A 24347-nucleotide genomic window follows, 5' to 3' on the forward strand; every position below is an offset into this window, starting at 1 on the left:
AACATGGTATTTGGTGTGAAATGAATTTTTAAGTAGTTTTTTTAAGAGATATGTTTATCCAGCAACCTCAGTTAACACAGCTCAAATACTTTGAAATTGTCCAGAGTACCTCCAGAGACAACACCTGTCTATATTTAAACTTTCCTGACCATCACTGTCTTATAAGAAAGAAATACCCTTAACAAGAAATAAATAAGAAAATAATAAAAGAAAAAATAAAAAAAGAAAAACAAAAAAATGAAATAAGAAAAAATAAGGTGTTGTCATAAAATGTCTGTAAATGTATTTGCTCAATTAACTACCACTAGCAGTTAAGAAGCTGAAGGGTATCAGAAAGATAACTCTAAGAATTACTACTTCTCTTAAAATGGCAGAGGGATTTGGCAGTACGCCAAACAGTATGTGGGTTTTTTTCTGTTTAGTCTTTTACTTCCAGCCTTTTACAGGAAAATCAAAGACATTCTGCTTTCTAGAAGAATATTTTTCTTGTCTTTCCCATACAAGACCCATAAATGTAGTAAAAAGGAAAGAATAAAATACAGAGGCAACTACTGCCTTCAGTATCCTTTTTACATGCTTTTGCACGTGAAGTGGTATCAAGATGTTCAGCTAGTAACCATTAGCAGTATTATTATTAGCATTAGTTAGATTTTACAACTCTTTTGTTTGTCCCTATTTATGCTGCACACATAAAACTAGTTCAAAATTCAGACATCAGAAAGTGAGAGTATAGTCACCTTTTAAAACATAAATTCATGTTCTTCTCTTGAGAAATTTTACTGCTTACCACCTGTTCAAAGGCATTGTAATCGTTGTCTTTATCAATGTAAAATTCTTTTAGAGAAGTGCTATAGTAATTAAATTGGTACTGTTAATAACCCTGGAAGGTCTTTTCAACCCATTAGGACTGTCATATGTACTTTAAATTGAATTTGTTTGCCCTCTTCTAAACAAAGAAAGAGTTCTGGAGTGTTACCACCATGTTCTTCAATGTTAACATACTAACTGTTCTTCTTCAGTGTTGCCACAAAACATACAAGCAAGCAGTACATGAGTTTTCATCCGTGTTGCTAATAATATTCCTCTATCCGTGAACTGTGATGTAATTGGACAATTCCAAACTATTTGGGAGGCTTTTTTTGCTTTCTGCAGTGGGTTTATCATCTGCTGCAGCTTGATCTCCATTTATCCTTACCAAGGAAGCAAACCCTCAAATTATCACAGAATTTATTTCTGCTAATTTTGGAGGAAAAGAATTCCAAATCCTAAATTAAAACAAGCTCTATAGATGGAAACTGGAAGAGTCCAAAATACCCATCACTTTTCTAGGCTTTCAATGAAAGAGGTAATCAATTAAGTGGTATTTGAGATCCTTATACAGATAACAAAGAAGGTACTAAATCCAACAGCTGGAGGCCACAAAGGCAGGGTAAGTAGAGTTGGTCTAAGAGTATCCAACAGACTTATATGAGGATAAATATTTTGGTATTACAGTACTGTCAGAATCAACTGCAGGCAGTATTTTGTCCTTTTTTTTCCTTATCATTCACCCATCCACATACATTGCACTCAAGAGGGAATTACAGAAATTAAATAAACTTAGAAAACCCTTCTGAGTATCCCAGCTGGCTATAAGAAAACATCAAAAGTGCAAAACAAGTGCAAATGGGTCTCAAGTCAGAAACTAGCATGCAACCAAGAACCATATATTGTGTTTTTCAGCATCTATCTTTGCTGTGGTGTTTTTCTGTGGACAGTCCTTGGTCAGACAAGGCTCAAACTGAATGGTTTGGATTTGACTATGCCACTTCACTAAGACTAAGTGGCTTGTCTTAATGTTGGAGTTGTTCAATACCTGTTGGGTTTATCCTATAATAGCTTGTGGAGAACTGTACTTACAAGTAGTGGTCCTGCAGCAAGAGCTAGGAGCTACATCTTCCCAAATAGAATAATCCTGCCTTTTGTATCATCTTCCTGATATACTTCTGATCCAACTCCAATATTTGATACTTTATTCCAACTAATCCTTCAAACTCTGACATTAATTTTGAGCCAGAATACCACACTGCAGTTCATCTGAGCTTTTCCCTTACCTAGGTATATCTTTTCCCTGAGACTCCTGGAGTGGTGTCTTCCTCCCTCAAAAGTGGAAGGACTTGAGAAGTAAAAGAAACGATGTGTTATTTTTTTTATCATAATGAGGCATTAAAATAGGTCTCTATTAATTTCCATGACAAAACTCCATTTTAATACTTAAAAAATTTTTTTATTGAGTCTTAGTTTACGGGTCTCTTTGAGAAGTTTCTGGTAATTTCCTTGGCTGAAACCAATGCAAAGATAGCACCTTAACACTGTTTCAAAATACTACATTGTAAAGTCAAAGTGGTGGCAATCTCAGTAAAACCATGACTCCAATATTTTTAAATTACTTTAAGAGAGAATGTTTGGGTCTGGTATCTGGTGAAAGTTTCAGACTGCTCTTTCCTATGGTACGGATGAAATTTCCACTACATTCAACTTTCAATTAACAGATAGGAATTACCCAGGCCCCACCTTTCTCTAGCTGCTGTACAGTAGCTTGTGTGACAGAAGATTCCTCTTATGGGAGGAATGCTAGGCTAGAACTTGCCCAACTTGGTAACTTTAAGGTGAATTTAGAATACACACTGGTGGGTGCTTATACTGCAAAATAAGCAGGCTGGAGAATGTTTCAAGATACAGCCCTTTGGCTCAAAGATCCAACCCGAAGTTTTTGTGGGTCTGAGAGGAAGGATTGGTCTTGTACACTGCTGTCCTTCTAAGTGTGCAGTGAAACTGAAACAATTTTGGTTTTTTTTTTTCTTTCCACTCTGAGAGCAAAGCATTGCGTAGCACCTACCTATGCAGCATATCATACATTACACTTAGTAGCCAGATTGACAAAGGCAGTTTCTGTTAGGTATGTGCAGGTGTGTTTTGACTAAGGCTTTTCCAGGGAAGGGATTCTGCCCCTGTACTCAGCACTGGTGAGGCCACACTTCGAGTCCTGTGTCTAGTTCTGGGCCCCTCAGTTCAGGAAGGAGATTGAGGTACTGGAGCAGGTCCAAAGGAGGGCAACCAGGCTGGTGAAGGGACTCCAGCACAAGTCCTGTGAGGTGAGGCTGAGGGAGCTGGGGCTGTTCAGCCTGGAGAAGAGGAGGCTCAGGGGAGACCTCATCACTCCCTACAACTCCCTGAAAGGAGGGTGTAGCCAGGGGTGGGTTGGTCTCTTTTCCCAGGCAACTCTCAGCAAGACAAGAGGGCACGGTCTTAAGTTGTGCCAGGGGAGGTTTAGGTTGGATATTAGAAAGAATTTCTTTACCGGGAGGGTGATCAGACATTGGAATGGGCTGCCCAGGGAAGTAGTGGATTCTGTGTCCCTGGGGATACTTAAAAAGAGACTGGATGTGGCACTCACTGCCATAGTCTAGGAACTGCAGTTCTAGTGGATCAAGGGTTGGACTTGACGAACCCAGCCAATTCTATGATTCTACTTAGAATTCCTTAAAACCCGAGGGGCAGAGGGCAGAAATCCTTTTGTTTCACAGTTAAGTCAGAAGTCAGGATGCTTGTTTTTAATGCTCAGTTTTTGAGTATTACTTAAAGCAAATTACCAATGATGAGAATGATTTTGCCAAGTTAAGGCTCTTCTATTTCTTCCTCCCAGAATTTTTTTTAAATGAACCTACATAACACCTGACATTTATTTTTCTCAGTCTGTTTAGCTGTCAAGGGCTGATAATTCTCTGAACCTGGTTTGCTAAATTTCTACATAATCTGACATACCTCAATTGTTCAGATAGACCTTTTTTTTTTTTTTTTTTTTTTAATTCAGTTGAGGGAAAAATCACTGAGGCAATATCAGTTTCATATAGAAAGCTTTGCCAGAATACTCTTTTGCAAGCATGGACTTAGAAGACTCCATGGGAAATAAAAAAAAAATGCAAAAAACTTAATCCACAGTCTGACCTTTTCAGCTGTTCATTGGACCACCATAGCAAAAACAGCTCTTGCCCCTGTGGAGGATCAGGTGACACCACGTCTGGAAATTTTTTTGGATCAGCTCTTTGTTTCTCTTTAACTTGCCTCTCAGTTGTATAGCTATTTGAGTGCTGTGCTGATTTTAACATAATATTGTGTCTTGGGACCTGTAACAGTATATAAGCATACAAAATGCATACAGCATTGTAAGTTACAGTAGCTCTTGCCAGATTTTTCAGCTTGCACAGTTTTGTTTTGCAGTTGACAAGAGGTTCTGATTCTGTACAGTATAAAAATACACATAGCAGATCAGTTTGCAGTGCTTTGAAACCCATGCTGTTACCTTTACTTTTTATTGTGTGCCAATCACAAGAAAAAACATTTTTTACTGATGATGAAGCTTTTAGCAGTTTTCTGTACACATAACTCTGTGCTCCAAGTTAGCCTCAGCATCTCTAAGGTTAATGTCTTCAAAACAGTAACACTCAACCAAACTGGATTTCAGTAACTCTTGAACTGTCTCTAATCTTCACTGGAAGTTGGAGCTACATGACTGTGTCTTTAAATGCCTCCATGTATTTGTGCATATACATAGGGTATAAAGTGCCAGCAGTTATGTACAGTACTGTATTCATTCCTTAATTTGACATTTAACCTCCAGTATGGGTGCTGTTACAAAATACATCTTCAAATTATACACACTGTAATTTTGGATATTGTAATTCAGTCATTTTTTAAATCCACTGTTTCAGTCATTAGTAATTTCCAGAATAACAAACCAGTTCAATTAAAAGCATTTTTAAGATGGTTTGGAAAAATATGGATATTTTCCTTTACTCTCTGTTTTTCACTTTTCATAACCTGCATTTCCTAATTGCAGCTGGGAGAAAAAGAGCTGTGTTGTGCTTTTCAGTATTTTTGTCCAAATTAAGCCTAAAAAGAATAACAAAACAAAAAAACCCAAAACAAACCACTAAATAATAATAATAATAATAATAATAATAATAATAACACAACACTAAACAAACCCCCCAAAAAACCCAAACAAAAACCAGGAAGTACCAGACATTTCACAGAAGAGTATATTGTGAGATTTCTTGTTAAGCTTTACTGACCAAGAGATACTGATAAGATTTAAATAAGCATTTGTATTATTAAATTTCTGTGTCATTACCTGGAAAACTTGTAATATGGACATTTTCTGGTAAATGAGATTAATTCTTCTTTAGTAAAACTTAGGGATTTTTTGAGATACTTGAGCTGGCAAGCTAATTCAGTTAGATAATTTGAAAAAGCAGCTCTTTTGCCCAACAAAACTTTTCACAGTTCCTGTAAACTAGATTAAAACTATTGAACTTTGTAACTTTGGCACATGTGAGAAATTGACAACTACATGTCATTGCTCCAAAACACAGTATGGGACACAGGTTGTTTAATAATTCAGACAGTATGGGCAAAAAGACTTTGCTACAATATTTTAGTAAGGGAGGAATCATAGAATCATAGAATTGGCTGGGTTGGAAGGGACCACAGAGATCATCGAGTCCAACCCTTGAACCACTGTTGCGGTTGCCAGACCATGGCACTGAGTGCCACATCCAGTCTCTTTTTAAGTATCTCCAGGGATGGAGAATCCACTACTTATATTACAATAATGATGTGCATACGACAACGGGTTACTAATAAATATATTATGAAAGTAAGAAATAGAAAAGGTACTAGAAAAGGTAAGAAATAGAAAAGATGAGAATTTTATGTAAACCTGAGAAACAGATCTAAGTGTTCTGTGTGCAGCTGCCATGGATTTGTATGTGCATTTATAAAATGCTTAGCAAACTGAACTAATTTGGAGGTAAATTAACACTTTTGTTGAATTTGAAACCAAAATTAGTGTAGCACATTTGAGTTCTAATCTTCAGAGTGCATTTTTATTTATCTCATGAGAAGCTCCCTACTGACAGCCTCAGATTATGGTATATTCTTAACTGCTTTAAACTTTATTTTTAAAATACGTTTTTTTTCTATGAAACCTAGCAGTATTTCAATGTAGCTACGAAGAATTTTCACCAATTTTTTTCTCCACTGCTGTAAACAAAGACTCCAAATCACGCTGACTTGTCTTGCCTTTCAGTACCCCACAACCTTTAAACTTAAGTGAAATTTTACTTAACAGGGAGCTGTTGGCAATCTTTTGTTCCAATGTTATAACAAACACTGCACACCCCATCATTCTAGGCTTTTTTGTTGCTAGGTTTAGATTCTCCAAAACTTTGCTCAGACATCAGGACAGGGAATTCAGTTTTCAGTTCTCAGATCAGTTTGTTTCTCAAGACAGTTTTCAGTTTCTCAGACATCCCATGCCTTTTCCAAAGGATAAAATCTTTTCTGAATTGATTATTTCTGGCTCATATGAGAATAAATTCTGACAGTAAATTATAGTTTTCATGGAATAACTCAATAGATGTAATTTTCCTATGCTCTGTTTGAGTTAGGGTTTACTTAAATATGCGAGTTGTGCATAATGTTCTGTCTGGAGACGTGTCTTTGGGGAATTAAAGGTCATTTCTTCATCTTTCATTGATAATCAGCCTGAGGGTTGGATGCATAATCTATATGTAGTTGCCATTCCCAACTCTCCATAGAGGCAACACATCCTGAGATGACTTATTCTTTACTGGCTTTGATCCTGATCAGTTTTGCAGTCATCCCAGAAATAGACATCTTAGCTCCTGGAAGACATACTGAAGATGCATAAACCACATTACTTAGTACTATACAAGATGGGGTCAAATACACTTCCTGTGTATCTGTAAAGCTGCAGACAACCTATTCAAAATTTTATTTGCACGTATTGGCAGTACCAGGAGATCTGGTGCCTTCCCTTAGATTTCACTCCGCCTGTTGGTTTCAGTCAGTAGCCCTCAGTCAAGCACTACATGGAAGATCAGATGTGTGTCCAACAAAGAAGTATTTCTGTTTCTGTTCCGAAGTGTCATGAGTCCAGTTGTGTGAGGGAGCAGAGTTATCTGTACTTTTGCTACCAAAGCCAGCAAGGTCTAACTCCTATGACCCTGCTCACCAGGCTCTATCTAGTGTGCAACATGCACTGTGGCTGATTGGATTCAATGGATGAACCTATCAGAAAACAGACCCTCCTCTATCAATCAGAAAACAGACCCTCCTCTATCAGTAGTTCTTTGCTAAAATGGCATATTGAACAGCTTGAGAGCACCTAGCTGTGACCAGGGAGCAAGAGGGAGGTGGGAAACCCTCTCTGATTATGCAGCTAGTTGGAGTGTCTTGACTTGACAGGGACCCCAGTCTAAATGGTCTGACCAGTCCTTTGATTCTGTTCTAGGGAAATACAATAGAACTACTCAAAGATGAAAAAACAGGGTTTTTTCCATTTTACTAAATTATTCCAGAGGTGCATTTGCAAACTAACAGGCTATTCCCTGTGTTCTTGGAACCTGCTACTTCTGAGGTTCCTTGGCTGTAAAGTAATAGGCCTGCTTATGCCCTAAGCTTGAGAATGAACAGCAGCACCCATAGGGGTTGGCGAAACAAAACAAAAACATTAGATGGGCCACAGCTAAGTTTACCATAGCTTTTTGTTTGTTTGTTTGTTTTTTCATTTGCACAAGCATTAAAGTACAGGAATCTTTCCTAATGCCAAGACAGACATGCCTTTGTTTTTTTCAGAAGATCCCAGGTTCATTCTGTGCTTGTTTTTTTTCATTATCCGTCTTCAAGCATGGTCACCTCAAGGACACAAGGACACTGGAACAGTTCCATCACTGGCTCTTAATTGTTTTTTAACGTCTGGGGAAGACGCTTTACCTTCTCAAAACTGCATTACGAAGGGCCTTGTCCTGGGGCTGAGGAGTGAATCCATGTGAGCCGAATCCGGAGCCAGCACCACATGGTGAGGCACTCCCGCCATGCCGCCCGGCCCCCGCCATCCTCCTTCCTCTCTGTTAGGGAAGAGAACAAACCAACAAAACTTCGGGGGAAAGCGGTGATGCTGCAGGAGCATCCGGCCACAAGAGCCTGCTCTTCACGCTGCCCACGAAGCGTCTCTCCACGCAGAGACGATTTTCAGAGAAGCGGAGAGGCCTCAGGAGGTGGGGGAAGGAGGGCACCGGAGTCCTTCCCGGGGACTACACTTCCCATGAGGCGTTCTCTGGGAGAGGAGGCTGCGCATGGGCAAACCTATGGTGGGAGCGGAGGTTTTGTTTCCGGGCCGAGGGGAACGTACCGTGTGTGTGGTGGGCAGCGCTGGGGGCTCCCGGGGCGCGACCCGGCGGGCATGGACGAGGACGGGCTGCCCATTGTGGGCTCCGGCATTGACCTCACCAAGGTACGGGCTGCGGTAGCCCGGGGGTCCGGAGGTGTCCCGCTGCCTCCCCGGCGCTTGCGCTGGGTGAGCCCCTGCGGCCCGGCTCGGCGGTGGGGCTCGCCCATGAGTCCCGTCGCGACCCGTCCGGCTGCCTCCCGGGTGCCCTGGGCCGGGTGGGCCCGGGGCGGGGAGCGCTGGCGGTGGGGCGGGAGTGCCCGGGTGGAGTGGGTCTGGGCCGGCAGCCCCCGCTGGCGAGCATCTCCGTGGGGCCGCAGCGGGACAGGGCCATTGGTGGTGTCTCCGGCCGTGACCCCAGGAGCGCCGAATCGGTGTTTGCCAAAGGGGTTTTGCTGCGGGTCCCGCAGTGGCGTTTAAGGCGAAGTCATTTCAGTCTTAGAACTGCGAGGCAAATGGCCTGCGGAGCCGCGTGTTCGTGTCGTGCGATGACCCAGAACAGTTTTGTTAAGCTTTATCTCTCAAATATAAAGCATAAAGATAAAGCCACTTGCCCCAGTGGTCCTTCTGTCCTCCGTGCTACCCCATGGATTTCCAGTAAGGTTGGAGGCAGCGTTTCTGGACCTAGAGTGTAAGGTCAGCAAACCGTGCCCTACATGTGCACAGCCTGAAAACTCGAGGTGGTACCAAGCAAAGCCTCACAAAAAATCAGGATGTCCTCAGGATGGCAAAGGGTAGCGAATGCCTCTGCTGGCAAAGGGACAACCGAAGAAGAGGTGAAGCCCCGAGTCACTGTATTCACAAACAGCTGGTCAGCACATCTGAAGTTTGGCTGCAAAGATTTTCTCTTGAAAATCCTTCACTTTAACCAAATACAATTCCGTAATTTCCCGTATGAAGGCTTAAAATGGTTGCCCAAGGTAACTAATCCTAAGGCACTGCAGTTTTATACTTAAACATTTGTTTGAATGGTCCCTATTCCAGTCTTGTGTAACACTAAATAAAAATGCCAGGTGTCTCTTCCATTATCAGTAGCAGGCTTCTTTTTGACAAACATGACATTCTACCTTTTAATCTGAAAAGTTTGTGTGCGTTGAACTCGATTTGGAACAGTGACATGAAAGTGTACATTGTAAGTAGCTGCTGAAGACCGAGATAGAATTTCACTGCTCTTTTATTCTGGTGTTGGTGATAACTGCATATTTATATGGATGAAGATTTTTTTCTTATTAAAATTCTGAAGAAGGGCTTCCTATCTGTTTTTGAAAAAATTTAACAGAGGTTTTCATGAAAGTTCACAATTTCTTTTAAAATTGTTTTTTTATAAATAAGATAACAGTCCTTCATTTTATGTAGATCCTGCCTTCTCATTGTGTCCTGAAACTTTCCAGCTGTCATAGTAGTAGATTTTTATTGAAAATCTATATATATCCATATACAAATTTGTTGTATATATCTATACATATATCTTTTTTTTTGTTTGTATATATATGCATTTATAGCAAGCAAACTTAGGATGGATTTCTAAACTAATTTCTTCTGAAACATTTCTATCTTTTTGACAGGTATTTGAATCCAAATGTGAGACCTGATCTCTATGTATAATCTGATTTCTTATATTATTTAATGCAGGTTCCTGCTATACAACAGAAAAGAACTGTAGCATTTCTAAACCAATTTGTTGTTCACACGGTGCAATTCCTCAACCGCTTTTCTACTGTATGTGAAGAGGTATGTTTGTTATTTCCAATCTGTTGATACAATTTAAAAAAATAATCCTAGAAATGAGGTGCAACAATACCGGTAGCTTACACAGAAAAAAAAAATTTAGTCTGCTTTACATTCAGGGTTTTTCTCGAGTAAGTGCTTAAGACAGGTATTTTCCACATGAACTGCTAATTATATACCAAGCTTAATCCTGTTTTCTTAAACTCTTATGTTCAGCACAGTCTTGGAAATTTCTTATATCCAGAATTTGTTTTGAACATCTCTATCTCTGGGTACTGTCATGTTTTAGAAGAAAGGATTCGGTATTCCTATGGTGCAGAGTTCATTTTATGAGTCAGTATCCCTCTCATCTGTGTCCTAGCATTTTGAATCAAAACTTAGGTTCAGATTTTACCACCCATGATGAAGGTTGGGGCACTCCCTACACAATAATTGTAGCTTTTAATGTTGCACCTCTGTGGGCTCATAAGGAATTCAAGCTATTGGGGTCTGTTTGCATGACAGTTTGGGGAGCAATCTGCAGAAATGAGCTGTGCTTGTGAGGACTCAGTTGTTCCAAGAAACAAAACCTTCATTCCAATTTGATTGACTTAATTTCTTTTTTGATTTTTTTTATTTGAAAGGATTTTAAAATCAAATTATTTGAAAGGATGATACATTAAAATGTAAATAGTTTTGATGTGGGTAAAGCAAAGATGGATTTGGCAAGTGATTAGTGTGGAACATGAAGCAGTTAATTTTAGTGTCTTGTAAAGAAGAGAAAAGTAAAAATATTTAGTATTTTTTAGTATATCTAGGTTTTTGAGGTGACTTTAGTGTCTGTGGAAATATAACAACCTGACAGGACCAGAATTGTCCAGAGAAAAGTACAAGAGGATTTTCTCCATTGTGTTTTCTTTGAGCTTAACCTTTTTGCCATTGGTGGGTTTTTTGTAACTCTTCTCTAGTTTATTCAACAAAGACTTCTATACAGCTCTAGCCAGCAGGGTGAGGGCAAAACTTAAATCAATTAGACTAACCCATGTAGTCTGAAAAATTCCATTATTTGTTATTGAAGTTTAGAGCCAGACCAGTGACAAGTACAACGTGGCTACCACATCAACATATGGAGCTTCAGAGAAAAAAATTTTTTTTGTTTGTTTTTTGGGGTTTTTTATGGTTTTTAAGTCTACTTTAGCTTGATATGTGGGACAGTGTAACTGCTTGTGATGGTGTTGTCACTTGTCCAAAACTCAGTTGTCATATTAGCTCAGTATTTCCTCTAACACAGGCATGATGGAAATCAGAACACATCCTGTAAGCTGTCTTGGGCATGCAGCAGTGATATGAAGTCTACTTAATAAACAAGCTTTTAGTTCACCTGAATGTGTTGCTACCCAAGAGACTAAATACTTGTTTTACAAACTCCTTGAAAAGATTTTTGTGTTTATGAAGTACAGAAATGTTTTTAATGTGAAAGGTCCCAGTATAAATCAACAGAAGCCGAGAAGTTCAAGATTAGGGCTGACACTATCCTTAACTCTTAAATTTCTTGGCTGTTGTCTAGTCACACTGACTGGTAATGTCATGTAACTGTCTTTTGCTAATCTTTCATCCACTTTCCCCATCTACATGTAGGGCACGAGTCCTTTCAATAAGAACTAACTTCTTCATGAACAGAGAACCATATGTAAACAAATCAGTGCACTATCCAAAAAGACTCACTCCTGTCAGTCTCTTTTTCCTTTTTTTAGCATGTTGGCAGAACTTCCATTTTCTTCGAGTGCTGAAATTCTACTCTAGAGCCAGGCAGAATCTTGCCAACATGCCAGAAAGCTGTCAGAATGGTACATATCTGCCAGCCAGTGTGCTAGCCAACTTCACTTGGACAGTCTGGTGGAGTATGGTAGTGATTAGTTAAAAGAGTGGCAGTTTCTGTAGAGTAATTTAGGAAAACTTCACTTGTATTTTTTTTTTTTTAAGTGTGAAAGTTTGATTGAGGTGCACTTGGAACATATAAAGCTTCTGGTTAGTTCTGGTTCCCTGCATTTTGACTATAAAGGACTTTAAATCACCTGCTGTATCCTTTATCAGATTTTTCTATTGCTTTCTTAAGTGCACACGTCACATCTTTTCAACTTCCTCATTTGGAAGAAGCTTTTAAGAAAAGTGTTTTGGTAACTGTCTAATATTACTCCTCAGTTGCCCAAAGTAATTACCCATTTACTTCAACTTTCTTTTGTATATTGTCTTCATTTCTGTCAGTCATTATTTGGGAAAACTAACAGTGTAGTAAAACTATTTAAAATCTGAACCACTGTAGCCACTGTTCTAAAAAGGGATGTCATATTTTCATTCATCTTATGTGACAATCTCATTTGTGCTCTCAGAAGCTCGTTGTGCTTCTACCTTTAGCAGGTAGAAGATTTTGTGTAGCTAGGTGTGTACAGTGGCTTACAGGAATGGTTTTACATCCTAATTGTTTTCTGTTCTAGAAATTGTCAGCACTCTCACTCCGTATCCAGCAGATTGAAACAACACTCAATATTTTGGATGCAAAGGTTTGTATGTATGCAGGCTTTACCAGTGATAGCCTCTTAGATTGTATGAACTGAATTCCTTTTCATAGTCTGAATTGAGCCAGGCAGGTTTTCATAATGTTTTGAAGGAGCTCATACAAAATGCTCACATGGCAAATGCTCTCATTTCATGCCTTGCCACTTATATTTTGTAACATTTAAACATGGATTTGATGCAGAAGGAAGGAAGGAACCAACAGCACATAGTGGAGATGTTGGTTTTGTCTCTTAGTCATGTTGAATGGGGAAGGAGCACTTGGAGCTTGAGAGGGCAATTGAGCTACGAGGCAGTTTGCTTGTAGTGATTTTATTGCAATATTTGATTTCATGGAAATGAAGGGAAGTTTTCCAGTATTAAAATGTGTGATGAGTCTTGCAGGGTTGCAGTACAGAATTCCATTTGCCATGCAAACTTTAGTAAGAAATTTTTGCCCCCTTTGTAAAACAAGAGGATCTTTGTATTCATTATGAGACTGTAAGGATTTCAACTGGTATAAGTAACTAGATAAGTAACTAGATAGATGCCTTGCAAACATTTTAATATCAAAATTTGACCTGAATTGGACCTAAGCTAACACAAATGTGTCTGATGGATCTTCTTTAGCTATAACAACAAAAGGGTATAGTCTAGTCAGGTGTTAACCATTTAATTTACTGATAGAAAAAACAAACAAACAAACAACCTCAAAACAACAAAAACCCCCAACAAACCCAAAACAACAAATAAACACATCTACTATACAATTTTAACCAGTCTTTCTTTCAGCAATGATGTAGCAATACTGGTTGGCTTTTCTGGGAACAGGTAGGACATTTTGAAAGTATTCATTAGGATCTGTGTGGAAAAAAAAAAAAAGGACTGTTGCAGTCCAAACTGTTCTTACTATTGATAATTTTTGCAGAATTCTTCATAATCACGTTAAATAGAATTTCCTTCAAATACATATGTGGCATATTTAATATCCACTGTCAGAATTGCTTTCAGAAAGAGTGAAGGATGTAGAAAATTGCAAATTCTGTAACCAGTTGCTCATCTGTTAGATAATAGAACTGTTCTTCTCATGATTTCTTTCACTGTAGAGGAGGTCACAGAGAAGATGGCATAATTCTTTTGTAGCTGGTAAATGCAGTGGAAAAATACTGGGAAGATGGTGAAGCCTTTCCTGCATTGCAACTCTGTGTTCATAATGAAAGCTTCAATAGCATGTTTTGGGGATTTTGTTGTAGAAGCCACCTAATTAGAAGGTGATTTTTTTTTTTACCTTTTGCCAATCAAAATACCAAAACCAGCGATAAAAAGTTACAGTTTTACTAAAATGAAACCTACCTGGGGAATATATGGTAAGGAGCATACTGCAGACTTTGTTGTACACATAGTTTTATGATATACTCATTGCTTATTTGCTTTGTTTTGCTGATGTTTTGTACATTCAGTTATCCTCTATTCCTGGCCTAGAAGATGTCAAATTTCAAGCATCCAGTACAAATATGAACAGCGTTACAAATGGTCCTGTGGCACAAGCTACTACAGACCAACAGGCAGCTGTATCACCACAACCTGGAGTAAGTAATGAAACATAGCTAATACTTGTCAGGTTTCTAGTCTCATTTGAAGTAGATGGAAGAAGTAAGTCTATTAGAAGAGAACAATTAACTATTAAGAGCTAAAATTGGGGTATTTGCTAATGCAACTGTTTTAATGAGTGGCTTAAAACCAGGGTATATCCTTTCTTGAATATATGGTTTAAATAATGAGGGCTAAGTCACATTTAATGCCTCCTTCCTCTTCTTCAGTCACACTAAAATATGAACGTGAATTATATCAGGGGATTGTGAAGGTCATGAGGTAAAATAACACTTTATAACAGATAACAGTTTCCTTCCTCTGGAACATGGCCTTTGAGTTCAAATTGGAATTTCCAGGATAATTTACTTTAAAAAGGTTGTAGTGAATGCTTTCGATGTATTATCATCTGTATGATCAACGTGAAGATTCTGTCCCTGGAATTAGGTTTTTTGTTGCATTGTTTGCTTTTTTCTCTCTGCGTTTGGTTTGTTTTCTTAACTCAGACTTAAATCACTAAGTGAGGCTTTCTGGTTCATTTCTGGATGGAGTTCTTTCTGCCGTTTCCTACTTTTGTTTCTTTCCTTGGAATCTCCAATTCCAGTCTCTGCTCATGGTTTTATTTGGTGGAAGCTGCTGTAGAGCAGCAAAAACTGCAGATCTCTGTTCCTTTAAATGCTTGTTAAAGACTGTAACTGTAATTACAGCTAGCAACATGGGAGACAGAATGGATAATTATAATTGCATGTATCAGTCACATTAGAGAGTTATTTTGTTTTCTTTAAAATGTTCCTCCTCTCTGATCTAACAATAGGGACAGATATGTTCTGAAAGGAAATTTACAAAGCTTCTTTCATATTATTAGTTTAGTAGCAAATATGCAGTTTTCTGCTGTCCTTTAAACAGTACTCTAGTTCACTGTAAATTCTTAATTTTAGTTTAAATTACTATCAAGGATTTTTTAATTTCATTATGTTATCCTTTAAATTAATGGGCTATACTAAAAAGTATAGTTTTAAAATGATATCATCTGTATGAAGCATTTGTAAGGGAATAAAATAAATTTGAGGGAAAAAAAAGGTCTTGGGCAAACAGAGGATGTATATATTTATAATCCTTTTTTTTTTATAAAGTAAGCATTTAAATTTATTTAAGTTTTACTGATTGAATACAGCAAGCTTAACAGCACCATTAGAGATTTGGAGTTGGGGTTTTTTTTCATATTGTGCAACAACTTAAAACTATTGAAAGTAGAGCCTCACTAGTAACAGTGAATAATGGAAAAGCTGGGTTTTGTATATTTTTACACCTTGGAAATCTCTAATACTATATATCTAGAAGGGAAGAGCTGCATTTTAAGGTTAAATTACAAATTTTATGGATTTAAGTCTGTCATTGCTTCAGGTCTGTCTACCTAATCATAAAGTACAATCTTCCATCTGTACAGCAGAACAATACACATGAAGAAGGATTACAGAAAACTGAGGTAGTAACAGAAAATGTCACAACTGTGGCCAAAGATCCAAGATATGCCAGATACCTCAAAATGGTACAGGTGGTAAGTCAGTCCTCTTACAATTCTTTGACTGCTCCATTATTTTTCAGTGGAACTTCACACGCAGATGTAGGTGAACATTAAGTGTCTGAAGGCATATTTTGCATTATTAATCTGTATGCTAGGATAAGATCACAACATTTCTACCTCATGTTCTTTAGGAAATGAGTTGATGTAATATATTCCCACAGGCAGCTTCAGGCAAGATCTTTCTACAAATTTCTGCCAATGTACTTGTGAACTGACATGTGAATATGTGTGAATGCAGAGTGGTATTAGTTGGAGTCACAGAAGATGCCACTGCAAGTTCAGTTATTCTGGCAGAATCAGCATCAGTTTGATTTTGCTGTAGGATATAAAATGCAGCTTTGCTTGGATAGTCCATAGAAGGAATATTAGATATTTCTGTAGGGTTCAAAGTAGAGCTATAAGAACTGGTTCACTACTTTGTTCCACTTGAGTTTCTTGTTATTCATGAGGCGGCTTTTCTTTACCTTTTTCTGTGGGCTATTCTGCAGCTAAATAGGAAATAAATTAATGTAATCTCAATATTTACATGGGTGAAGACTAGCAAAGGATTGAAAGGTACATTGGAGACTCTTAGTGATGTTTTTCTAAGAGCTTTTTTTCATATCCACAAAATTAAAAATGAGCTCAGAAACAAAAATCTATCACTATTTTCAAGCTGCCAGTGGAAATTTTGCTCTGAAATGTATGTTATAGTCCTGGAAAATGTGACTGTGTCATTGCATTAGTAAAATGTTGCCTATGTTAATTTTAACTTCATGGTTTCACTCCTTCTTCAGAGCAATTATTACATTGGTGTGCTTGGTACTTTTGGATGGTGTTCCAGACCTTGTTTTTCATTTGAATCAGAAACTGGCACTTCATGGGTAGCTTGTTACAAATCATTTGGAAAACCAAGCAGTGTGGTTGTAGCAGAGAGCAGAACACTATGTTAGTGTATTGATTTAATGCCAGACTTCAAAGTGGATGTGAAAGTGCTGAATGGTCTAATTACTTTGACTTTTTTTTTTTTTTTTTTGGTGATTGCTAAAGGAGTGAGATCTCACTTTCCATATTTATCCTTTGTACTGGCAGTTCCTGGTTATGACTCTGCCAGTTGTAAACAGTGTGGTAGGAAAGTCAAACTAACATACTACAAATTATTGTGTGTTCTTGTATTTGCCAAACTTGTCTTCTTGTTCAGTCAACTGTTTCAGCTTGTGTCATTTACTTGCCTGAATTAAGTTTCTATCTGAAGATTTTTTTTTTAACTGATCATTTAATTATTGCTTTATTTGTAGTATTTAAGAATTAGCACTGTGAAGAGAGAGTTATTTTTCACTAAAGATAGCTGTCCTGTGAAATTGGAACAAACTCGTTTTGATGCAGTGTAGTTGGGTATACTAAATTGATGTGCTTTAAAATACACAACAATAATAATTAAGCAAACCTGACAAAAATGGTATCATATTTGCTACAATAAATGTTCAGAACACTTCAGCTGACAGTGTGAGAGGGAGCAGGCTACAGTATCGGATAAAATTCATGTTTAAAATACAGGTACTCTCACTTGAGCCTAAGCACCAAACATGACTCCATAGATGCCAAGGTACGGAGTCACCTGTTATAGATTGATCCTTGTTTTAAAGGACTGAAATGAAAAACAAACGTGGAGAGTGCACTGATTTTCAGGAGCTGCCAGAACTGATGACGTGACCTTTTTCTGCACTGTGTTGAACCAAAACCTATTTTGCAACAAGATTGTTAGGTGCATTGTGGCTTCTCTGTGTTTTACACACTTCCTGAGCTGCAGAATGAGGCTGGGAGTAGAGCTGGGTACATTGAGTGTGCTGAATGTGCAGTGACTTGGATTATTTCAAATCAACTGGGCAGAGACAATTGCAGTGGAAATTAAGTGTTGGCTTCTATGTTAGGAAAGTACCCCTGTGCTATTTTAGTGGACCTCTGTGCTCAGTGTACTTGCTGTTACATTTTGAATAATTGTCTGGGTTTTTTTAGTAAGATTAGAGTCATGGAAGTGTTAGGCTTTGATATTCCAGATTAAAAATGATGGAAGTATAAAAGATAAAGTAAATGTCGTGCCCTAATTGTATTATAAACAAATATAGGTACAATCTTTTTTTTTTTTTTTTCCTTCAGGAAAAAAGTGCAGTATTGAAGGGTATTGGGGTTAAATTTAAGATCAATTTTGTACATCTATTATATACATAATGAGTGTACCAAGAGGGATTTTTGTTCTTATATATTTTGAGGCATACAATTTTGGAATAAAATGTTTGTCCAAGTGTGATCATAAAAATGTAACAGTTTCCAGTCCATTCTTAGAAGTTCATAAATCAGGCTTCCTTTCATTGATAGCAAACACAAACTCTGCTTTGCCTGATCTGACTCAAGTGTGGTCTTTACATGGTTTCACTCATCGGTGTTTATGCAGACATCAGTCACTTCTAAGTTGGGGAAAGGAACCCTAAGAGCAGTCAAATGAGGGGAAAAAACACTAGATAATACAAGGCAGTGTGTAAACACACAAACCCTGGTGTCTAGATCTATACTAGAATAAGTGAATATTTTAACCTGCCATGAAATAGTCAAATGCTTTCCCCTTTGTAATGTACATTAGTTGCATATTACTGAGAAATTCTTTATTATATGGTAATGCATCACAACTATTTGAATCACATTTTTGCCAAGTATGCCTAGTAAATTGCCAGAACTATGTACCTATGTACTATGTGTGCTATTCTGGAATGGCTCCTTCAAGCAAAAGTCTTAATTGTAATTTTTACAGTAGGAAAACACAGTAAGACTTAGCTCTCACTTTGCCAGTTTAGCTACTGCAACTGTCACTAGTCCCACATGTTTCTCTGGAACATTAGCCATGGCTGCCTTTTATTTTATCATTATTTTACTTACTTTGGACAAAATATACTTATCCTATGCCAAAAGAATCTTACATTACTTTTCATTTAGGTTCTGAGGCCTCTCCTTACATTCCTAGACCACCAGTAGCTTTGTGCCTTGGAAAATAGAAATTATATCCTCTTTTTTTATTTTGTTCTTTCTCCTGCCTTGGTACGCACTGGTCCAGGTGGTGTTTCTGATGGTTTGCAGCAGGAGATGGCAAAGCAACAAGTTGTCTTTGAGCAACTCTAGTAGAAACATAGAAGCAGTTTGTTGGAATGTATTTCCTAAGACTGTGGGTCAAAGTGTTCTTGGGTATGCGATCCAAGATGAGGGAATGTTTAGGTGTTGATGCATAAAATAAAGTGCAGAAGCTATGGAAGGGCTTGCAGTGAAAGTAAGGAGGGTTTTTTAGTACTTTAATAGTTGGCTAAAATCTGTCTGCAAGTCATAGGAGAGTCAAGCCTGTCAGTACAAGCACTTCTATTCAGAGGATCACTTTTAAGTTGTGCTTCTGTTCTCATGTCCTATTTGCCTTCTTCTGCAAGACTTTTTCAAGTTTTAGCACTGCCTTAAGGTATCCTTCTGGAGCACTAGCACATGCACTTTCCTGGGTTTTTTCCCTCTTTGGTTATACCTTCAGCATATCCAAGTCTTCTTCATTTTCCTAGGAAAACTTTTTTCTGCTCTCATTGTGCTTTCTTCACATTCTCATCCATACACATAACTTCAGCTTCTTGCTTGCTTTTCTCTGCATGAATTGCAAAAATATCTGTCCATTCTTGATACTCTTCCTGCAGCTTTCTCTAGATTTGCCATTAATATAAAAAGGATTTATGGGGCCTTTATCTTAATAATTTCTCACTTGTAGGTTCATACTGCTGGCAACTGAGATTATCATTCCATGCTCTTGTTCAACAAGTAACATGCATAAATTTGTATAAAAGTGTAGCCTAAAAGAACCTGCAGAATTTAATTCACCTGATTGTGTCCAGTAGTTTCATATTATTCTTCCTTCTCCTACACAGGGTGTTCCTGTAATGGCAATAAGAAATAAAATGATTTCTGAAGGGCTGAATCCAGATCTTCTCGAGTAAGTAATTTGCAACTTCCAGTAGAGCTGGAATGCAACATGAGTTTTAAAAACTTGGAAAAAAACTGTGCTTAGGAAGGCTTGTTTATGGTATTGTGAATCTGAATTATCAGTACTGAAACAGATTTTGAAGTCTTCCAAATAAAAGGTATTTTTAGCATTTAATAGGTCTGAAGTGGGCCATCAGGACCAAAGGAAGAAGGGTGTGATCTTAAGTGTGAGCTGTCTTGTCGGCAGTGTCTGGTGCAAGGAAAGGCCCAGGAAATAGAGAGACTGGAACATTAACAGGTTGATAATGCCCCTTCCAAACAGAAAGTTAAAGCACTTCAGCATTCAGACTTGAGGGGAAATGAAGGGACTTCTTCCAAGCCAAGCAGAGGTGGTGCAGTTCAAGAAGTAAGGTAGGAAGGAATCATAAGGCAACATTAGACAATTTGCATTTAGTTTTGAAGAATCAAATAATAAGTCAGTAGCCATTTTCACTGTACTTTTTAGAGTGTGAAGTTTTTTTCAGATATTTTATTTCAACACTTCAGTATGAAAATGTCATCATGGTAGAATGATAAGAACAAACTATTTTATTTTGCCAGATGCGTGAGGGGCAGCACAGTTCTTTTCAGATTCCCTCAGTAGATTTGTCTTTAACATTGACAGTGGAAATTGAAGTTTTCAGTTTGAAATTGTCACTGTTGATTGAACTAACCTGCTGTGAAAACTGCTAGGGATACTCATTTTCAAAGCTGTTTGGGCATAACCATTAATATTTGTCCTGTTTCACGTTTGACACGTGATTTAGTTTTACTGTGCTATTTCCCAGAATTTTTTTAACTGATGAAAATATTGATTTTAATTCATAGATTGTAGCCACTAGACTGTATGAAAGACTTCTGCATCCTCTTCACAAGCTGTCAATATATTAGAAACTACACTTTTTCTTTCCAGTGAAGTTTTTTTGCATTTTGGAAAAGCTTAATCTGAAACTAGCAACTTGTTTAATCCAGTACATAAAAACATACTGATGTATCATCATATGCTGAGTCATTTTATCCACCCAGCTATTCCTGGTGTCTAAGTAAGCCTAAAGTAGTTGTCATTTGATATTTGTACTGATCAAATGAGAAATAAGAAAAATAACACAAGAAAGAACCTTTGGAATTCTGAGACAGGGTTATCAAATGTGGTTTGTATGTCTGTTAGATGTGTTGGTTTTTGCTTTTTATTCTGCATATCTGGTCCATGCCTTTCAGTAAATGCTGCTATTTCTTCATATTTGGATGGTTTCTTTTCTAGTAGATAAAAATAAGATAATAGGTTAACATTTCAAAAGTTTTTTTAATAAAGTATCTGCTTTTGGGTTGACTTATTTAGGTTAAAACAAAAGCATTATTGCTGGAATCATGGAATATGTTCATGGTTTTATCTCAAAAGTCCATCTTCAAAGGTTCTGTGCAACATTAACATTCTGTCTGGTTAAAGAAAGATAATTATTAGGCAAGCTTTATAATGCATAGTATTTTAAGGAGTCAGGGGAGACCTTTCTTTTAATTTTCCTGCTTTCTTGTCTTGATATAGTACGTAATTCTTTTTATTGTGTATCTTGCCATTCACACCACATTTCATAGCTCTTCATGCTTCTTTAGGTCTTCTCACTCAATCCCTGTGAAAATGAGGAAAATGTCCATACTGCTGTATGCCCAGTTGCTCACTGCAGACTCTCACAGCTACTTGTCAATGACTGTGGCTTTTTGTGACTGCAAAGGAGGTGTTTATACTCTCATCCTTTTTTGAGATGCTTTTTTGCTTCTGCTGCTGTTATTGCTCCTTTCTCAACCTTTTACAGACTTTGAAAACTGCCTATTTTATCAAGCTCCATATTTTTCTCTCTTTACATTTTGTTTCTTATCCCTCTGCTCTTGCCTGTCTACACTTCCAGGAGAGTTTGTCCTGCCCTCACTGACTAGAGGAATTCATTGCTGTCTTCCTCTCTGTACCAGAGGAGAGTCTTTGCACTGCTCTCTGCAGATCACATGTCTTTGCACAGCTTTTCTGTTTTGTCATTACCACAGCAACAAAAACAATATTGTGAAGTGGTATTTGCATGGGAAAGCAAACGTTTTCTTAATCTATTTTGGAGATGTACAGGAAGGGGGGAGAAGGGTCTGTTACAACTCTTCAATGCACTTCTCATTTTTGCACCTGAAAAGTTTAATAACCCTTTAAAGGTACCTGAGGGATTTCCATCAGAGAAATTGTAATAAGCAGAAGCTGGTCAAGAAATTCTGTGGCATAACACACAGGGGTAACCCTAAGATAAATAACAATGGGATGACTAATACAATTGTCAGCTTGGTTTAAATTGTAACACTTTATCAAAGAGAGCAGTTAATTATCATATAGAAAGCTAGTTTCTGTGGAGATCTCTCTTCTTCTGCAAGCCTGATTTTATGTTTTCTACCTCGGTTTTCAGAATTTATCAGAGTCAGCCTTGATTGTGTTGTCAAGCTCATTACCTACTTAGGAGGGGGACTGCTGGGAGAGCCAGCATCTTCAGTCAGTAGTGATAGTCTTTAGATGACTTACTTCTCTCCCCTTTATTCCCAGTAGATTCCCCGAGCAAATATTTTGACACAGTGTTAAGATCCATCTTAAATAATCTCTTCAAAACTAAATACAACAGATCTGATCATTTTTAGTCAATAAAAATCGTATGGCTGCTCTTGCATGTCAAAGTTAACCCAATGTTCTAGCCAAATTCCACTCTGAGTAATTCTTTTTTGCTTCTCTAAATTATCCCTGCAGTTTTAGTTGGATACAATATTGTTCATTTCCTGTCTTATTTTTTTCATGTACTATTTACACTGCTTAATGGTGTACAGCATGTTCCTTTCAGCCCCAGAACCTCTGAAGTTTGAAAAAAATTGAATTAATCAGTATTGCCTGCCTTCAACTCTATCTCAAGTGTCTGTCACTTCTCACTGATTTGTCATTATTTCCAATAACCTCAAGGGTGTGCATTCAGACTGATGTCTGCTGAGTATTGATACCCAGTGAGTTACTTGTTTCTAGTGTTTATCTTCCAGGTGTAAGTGAAGCAATACCAACAAGGTGTGAGTTTGTAATGTATTAGATGTTGTGGAAATAAAGTGCACAAAGTTGTAGTGAAAGGACATCAGGATTATGTGGTAAGTTGCTTCTGTTCTCAGCCACCTTCTGGCATTTACAACACAGAACATTTTTCTTGCCTACAGGACCCCAAATGCCCCTGTGCCTGCCTGGGGAGATGATGGGAAAGCAGAAGACAGTTCTGATAGTGAATCTTCATTTAGTGACTAAAGAGACTTATTTCAGCCTCTGGAAACCTCTGCTAAGTGCTAATGTGTTTGGAGCTTTAGCAAACAATGGGTTTGTCACATAGGTGATGTGTCACATAGGTGACATTTATCTGACAGCATTCTTAAGAACTAAGATCCTCCCTGTTCTCTCCCAGAAAGTTTGAACAGGCAAGTGTGTTTCAACCTGAACATATATACCATGAAAATTAATTCTGAGATAATTGCAACCTTTATAAAACTCTAAAAAATCCCATGCCTCTAAACCTCCAGATCTGTAAGGCTGCATTCTGGTCATTCTAGGGTTTTCTATTTTACACATGTTGCCTTCTTTTTGTCCCATGACTTGCAGGTAAAGTAACTTCCCAAAATGAAATAGTTTCATCGATGAGCTGTGTTTGGGTTTTTTTTTCTAATGTACTATATTCTGAAGTAATACAACAAGAATTGCATAGAAGTCAGCTATTTTGTGGTAACTGCAATCAGTGAGAAACTAAAATATAAGTGAAAAATACATTCAAGCACAATTTGAATCTATTTTCAAAGTATATACTGCTGTTTGATGTCATGTTCAGAGTCTGTACAAAATTATTAAAGAGCTTCCTCCTCTGAAGAAGAGTTGATTTACCAAATTCCAATTACAGTGGTGTAGAAAGCTGCAAACATTGCAAGATTGGTATCCCACCAATAATCTCCCAGTCACTTTCTCTTTTCAAAGTAACATTTTCAAACCAGTCTCACTACTTACTCACCATTACATGGCTCAGTAGAGACCACTTTCTGACTGCTCTTGGGCTTACTTGAAAGGAGCTGTGGCTGAGCAGTTTGCCATAGGGTAAGAAATCACCTCCAAGTTGGTGCCTTTAATGATTTCAGCAAAGAAGCCAAAATTCAGCTTGTGTAATGATAAAACTAGCTTGCTACCTCTTGAGGTAGGCACTGAGGAGCAGTATAAAGAAATCCACTTGGAGCCTGGCTGGCTCTGAAGACTTCCCTCCAAATTCCTTAATCTATTCTATGAGTCAAAAATGACATTTCATTAAAGAATCTTCTTAAATATAATTTGTTCCACATGAAATTCTTCACAATTTATTTGTATTCCCCAGGTTATTGTGATTATACCAGAATGCTGTGGCTCAGGCAATCATTCACTTTCTGGTATTTCACATTCTTCCTGAGACCCAGAATAAAACTGAAGCTCTAAGTATATAAATTTTGTAGGTTTTATGACTGAGTCATTATCTTCTCTCTTAGTTATTTATGCCCTTCTATAGATGAGCTGCTTTTTTTCCTTTAACT

At 37.7% G+C, this 24347-nt stretch overlaps 1 protein-coding gene across 2 annotated transcripts; it reads left to right on the plus strand.

The window, feature by feature from the left end:
• The first annotated feature begins 8204 nt into the window (after window positions 1–8204).
• WASHC3 (WASH complex subunit 3) lies at window positions 8205–23552 on the plus strand. Of its 2 annotated transcripts, none has more exons than XM_008505395.2 (7): window positions 8205–8359; window positions 9926–10024; window positions 12496–12561; window positions 14014–14142; window positions 15591–15701; window positions 19655–19719; window positions 22968–23552. In XM_008505395.2, exons 1-7 carry the CDS (start codon window positions 8309–8311, stop codon window positions 23050–23052), a joined length of 606 nt encoding a protein of 201 aa, XP_008503617.2. In that variant the 5' UTR covers window positions 8205–8308; the 3' UTR covers window positions 23053–23552. The 2 variants fall into 2 exon arrangements, with proteins under 2 accessions (XP_008503617.2, XP_008503623.2); XM_008505401.2 differs by having other exon boundaries at window positions 8244–8359; window positions 15594–15701.
• The last annotated feature ends 795 nt before the right edge of the window (window positions 23553–24347 follow it).

This window comes from Calypte anna, chromosome 1, assembly GCF_003957555.1.
Source record: "Calypte anna isolate BGI_N300 chromosome 1, bCalAnn1_v1.p, whole genome shotgun sequence".
Taxonomy (NCBI): Eukaryota; Metazoa; Chordata; class Aves; order Apodiformes; family Trochilidae; genus Calypte; species Calypte anna.